This window comes from Camelus dromedarius, chromosome 31 (genome assembly GCF_036321535.1).
Source record: "Camelus dromedarius isolate mCamDro1 chromosome 31, mCamDro1.pat, whole genome shotgun sequence".
Lineage (NCBI taxonomy): Eukaryota > Metazoa > Chordata > Mammalia > Artiodactyla > Camelidae > Camelus > Camelus dromedarius.
Genome location: NC_087466.1, coordinates 2,077,137 through 2,080,556, shown reverse-complemented (window position 1 = coordinate 2,080,556; position 3,420 = coordinate 2,077,137). Strand labels below are relative to the sequence as shown.

Here is a 3,420-nt window from a genome sequence, read left to right as displayed (position 1 = left end):
TGCTGTTGGCCTGGGTTTGCTGGGTGAGGAAGAGGAGGGGTGGGGGTATTTGCCAGCTCCCTGGCTCATGCACCTGGGATGCACAGGGGAAGAGACTGCTGTGGACAAGGTGACTTAGAGGAGCTGTGGGCTTCCAGGTGGAGTAATCAAAGGGACGGCTGGATATAACTGTCTAGCACAGGCCAGAGGCCTGGGCTGGGATGTCAATGTGGGACGGGGATGGGAATCAGAGGGTAGAAGAGATAAACCAGGGTGAGGATGGAGATTAGAGGCAAGTGCATGATCACGGCCCAAAGGACCCCCGACGTTCATGGTCACTATGGGGCAAGCCTGCCTGAGACAGCTGCAGATGAAGGAAAAACCAGGAGGGCAGCATGGCCACTGGTCCCTTGAAAGTGGAGCTCTGATCACAGGTGCCCTGCACAGTGACAAATAGCCACTCAGCCCATGAGGGTGAGGGTCTTGGGACCCAGGGAGATGAGGATGTCCCAGCCTGTGAGAAAGCTCTGCGGGCAGTCTGTGCAGTCTCCAGGAATAAGTTCAGGGTTCAGGGAGAAGAGCTTTGTGACACACAGAAGTGTGCATCCTGCGAGTGAGTGAGAGCCACTGTCCCAGAGACCCTGGCAGTGTTAGGGTAGCCCTGGCTGGGGACCCCTTGCACTTAGTGTTATCTAAGCTGCAACCCTGACTTCTGCACCTTTTGTGGATGGCCTGTGTCTCCTTCCAGATTACCCCCGCCCCATTTCCTCCAGAACCTGTGAGGAGGCAGAACCAGGTCCCTGAGCCAGGTGAGGGTGTGTTAGGTGCCTCGCGTCCACTATACAGGCCAACTCGGGGAACTGAAGCCTTGTTCTCATGATGTCCTTCACCACAGGGCCAGGGTGATGGAGGAACAGCAGGCATTTTCCAAGGCAGTGGGGAGGGATCCTCCTCAATCAAACCTCTTCTTGCCCCCACAGGGAGGCAGAGTTGACTGCTGGGGGGAAGGCAGATGCTACTGCATGGAAACCCCCCACAGAGGGGAAGCCAAGGACCCCCACCCAAGAAGCAGCTCCTAGAGGCCAGTGTAGGCCCCCAGGGTGCTGGGCCATGATCCGTGGGGCAGTCTGCTCTGCTGAGGGCACCCTGGCAGAGGGACTGAGGACTCACTGGGCTGTGACGAGCTGCCCCGGCTCCCTAGGAAGGAGAGAAGACGGGCAGGTCCTGGCTGAGTACAGAGTGGAGCCATCGAGGACTTCGGGGTCTGGACTGCTTTTTCAGTGTCTGTAGTTGCTTACTTATTTCTCAGTGCACACAGGACTCAAAACTGAGGCGTAGTAAAGGGGCTCTGGAGATGACCTCACCCAAGCTCCTTATTCTGCAAGTCGGGACGCCCAGGCCCCGCCTCGGGAGGGTTACAGGCCAGGTCAAGGGGGCTTTGTCCTGCTGAGGAGAGGAGGGAGCCAGCATGTGGAGGAGGGGAAGGGGATTCGGGGTGTTGACAAGGGGTAGCTCCTGTCCCAGGGCATGTTAGTCCCTCCTGGGGTGTGGTGAGGGGTTGAAGAAGTTGACCTGCTCTGTGCCCTGCAACCCCACCCCTGAATCTCACCGGCCCTCCTGCCCTCTTGCCTTTGGGGAGGAGAGCGCACAGAGAGCATCGGGCATACACGCCCTCTCATCCCCGGGGCAGGCGGCGCTGGGCCACATGCAGAGGGGTCCTGCGCCGAGCTCAAGGGCACAGGCAGCTGTACAGACATCACGGAAGAGGCTGGTCTCCTCTCCCAGCTCCGATCAGGACACCTCTGTCCTCTCCCTGAGCCGGCCCCAGGGACCGGCCAAGCCCAGGGGTAACTCCCAGAGCCGTCAGCAGCTCTCCTTCGAGGCCTTCTTGGCTCTGGGCAGGAGACTCGCCGACGCGCGCTTCTGGTGTCGCCACTTGGCACGGCGATTCTTGAACCAGACCTGAGAGAAGGAGACGCGCTCAGGCAGGCCTGGCCCCAGGGCACGCGAAACGCGCGGCTCCCCAAATCAACTGGCGGGGCTTCGGGACCCTGGCTGCGGAGCCGGCCCTGGGCAGCGGCTGTGCCACTGTCTCTCAACCGCTGCAGGTGGGGACGGCGGCTCTTGCTGCGGGACCCGAACCTCTTTCCCACCCGGACCGGCATCCCTGCTTGCCCCTTCCCAGCCCGGACTCCGCCTGGCGGCACCCGGGACGCCCCCTCTGCAACTTTGCGCTCTCCTAAGCTTCCCAAATTCCGAAACAGGGATGCGCACCTCATTTCTCATGGGGGCGGGGCGCGGGTGGTTTAAAACTAAAGAAAAAACAAGCCTGACCTCCGCTCAAGCTCCCACCCCTCGCCTGGGACCGCGGACCTGCTCCTCGGAGGTGGCGGAAGAGGCGACGACGGGCACCCACCTCCACGCGCTCCTCGCGGAGGCGGATGCGGCCGGCCAGGCGCTCGCGAGTGCCCACGTCGGGGTACTGGTTCTGCACGAAGAGCGCCTCCAGCGCCTGCAGCTGCTCCTCGCTGAAGATGGTGCGGTGGCGCCGCGTGCGCCGCTGCGGGCCCGGACCACCGGCGCCGGGTAGCGCCCCCGGGCCTCCGGTCGGCGCGGCCAAGGGCAAGGGCGCCCCAGGCCCCAGCCTCAGCGGCCACGGCAGCCGCGCGCCTGCGGGGAGAGCGCGCGGTGAGACGCGGGGCGGGAGCCGAGCTCCGCTGCGCCCCCGCCGTGCCCGGAGTCCCCCGAGCCCTGCGCCCACTCACCCAGCCCGGCGGCCGGCTCTGGGGGCCCGCGGGGCGCCGCGCGGGGGCCGCAGCAGCAGCAGCAGCAGCAGGCACAGGGTGCCGCCTCGGGCGCCCCGGGCTCCGCGGGGCTCTGGCGGCCGGCGGGTGGCGGCGGGCGGACGCCCCGGGCGGGAGGGCTCCGCTCGGGGAGGCCGGAGAGGATGTGCTCGATAGAGAAGGGGCAGGGCCGCCCGGGGCCCCTGCGGCCTGCCGCGCCCCCTGCCGCCGCCATGCCGCCCGCCCGCCGCGGCCGCCGCCGCCGCCGCGGCCGCGGGAATATATCCGTCGAGGCGGGGCGCGCCGTAATCCCCGGTTCGGACGCCGGGTCCACGCGGGCTAATCCCACCGCACAGCCAGGAACGCGCTAATCCCCGGCGGCGGCGGGCGGGGGGTAGGGTCCGCGGGGGGCCTTGTGTTCCGCATCCGTGCCCCTGACCCGCGGCGCTGCGGTCCAGCCCTGCCAGCGGCCCGAGGACGCCTGGACCCGGCAGTCCCTGAGCGCAGCGGCGCCTCCTGGCCCAGCCCCTGGGTCCCCTCCTCCGGTAGCCACCGAGGCCAGGGCAGGCTGCTCGTCCCCTTCAGGGTCCTACCCAGGTGGAAGAGCGAGTCCGGAGAAATCCCTAAACGGCACAGTCTCCTGGCCCCCAAACTCTTG

At 66.3% G+C, this 3,420-nt stretch overlaps 1 protein-coding gene across 1 annotated transcript; it reads right to left on the bottom strand.

The window, feature by feature from the left end:
* Positions 1-1,842: 1,842 nt before the first annotated feature.
* On the bottom strand, positions 1,843-2,997 carry GSC2 (goosecoid homeobox 2). The gene is made up of 3 exons (XM_031443300.2): positions 2,745-2,997; positions 2,396-2,649; positions 1,843-1,941 (listed from the first exon to the last, which is right to left on the bottom strand). Exons 1-3 carry the CDS (start codon positions 2,995-2,997, stop codon positions 1,843-1,845), a joined length of 606 nt encoding a protein of 201 aa, XP_031299160.2.
* Positions 2,998-3,420: the final 423 nt, after the last annotated feature.

What these genes read in the sequence shown, in the direction of transcription:
- GSC2 (XM_031443300.2), bottom strand. Translation starts at nt 2,997, where the DNA reads ATGGCGGCGGCAGGGGGCGCGGCAGGCCGCAGGGGCCCCGGGCGGCCC. An exon ending in AGAGCCGGCCGCCGGGCTGG is followed by an intron (nt 2,650 to 2,744) that starts GTGAGTGGGCGC and finishes CTCTCCCCGCAG; the next exon opens with GCGCGCGGCTGCCGTGGCCG. An exon ending in TCCGCGAGGAGCGCGTGGAG is followed by an intron (nt 1,942 to 2,395) that starts GTGGGTGCCCGT and finishes TCCTTCTCTCAG; the next exon opens with GTCTGGTTCAAGAATCGCCG.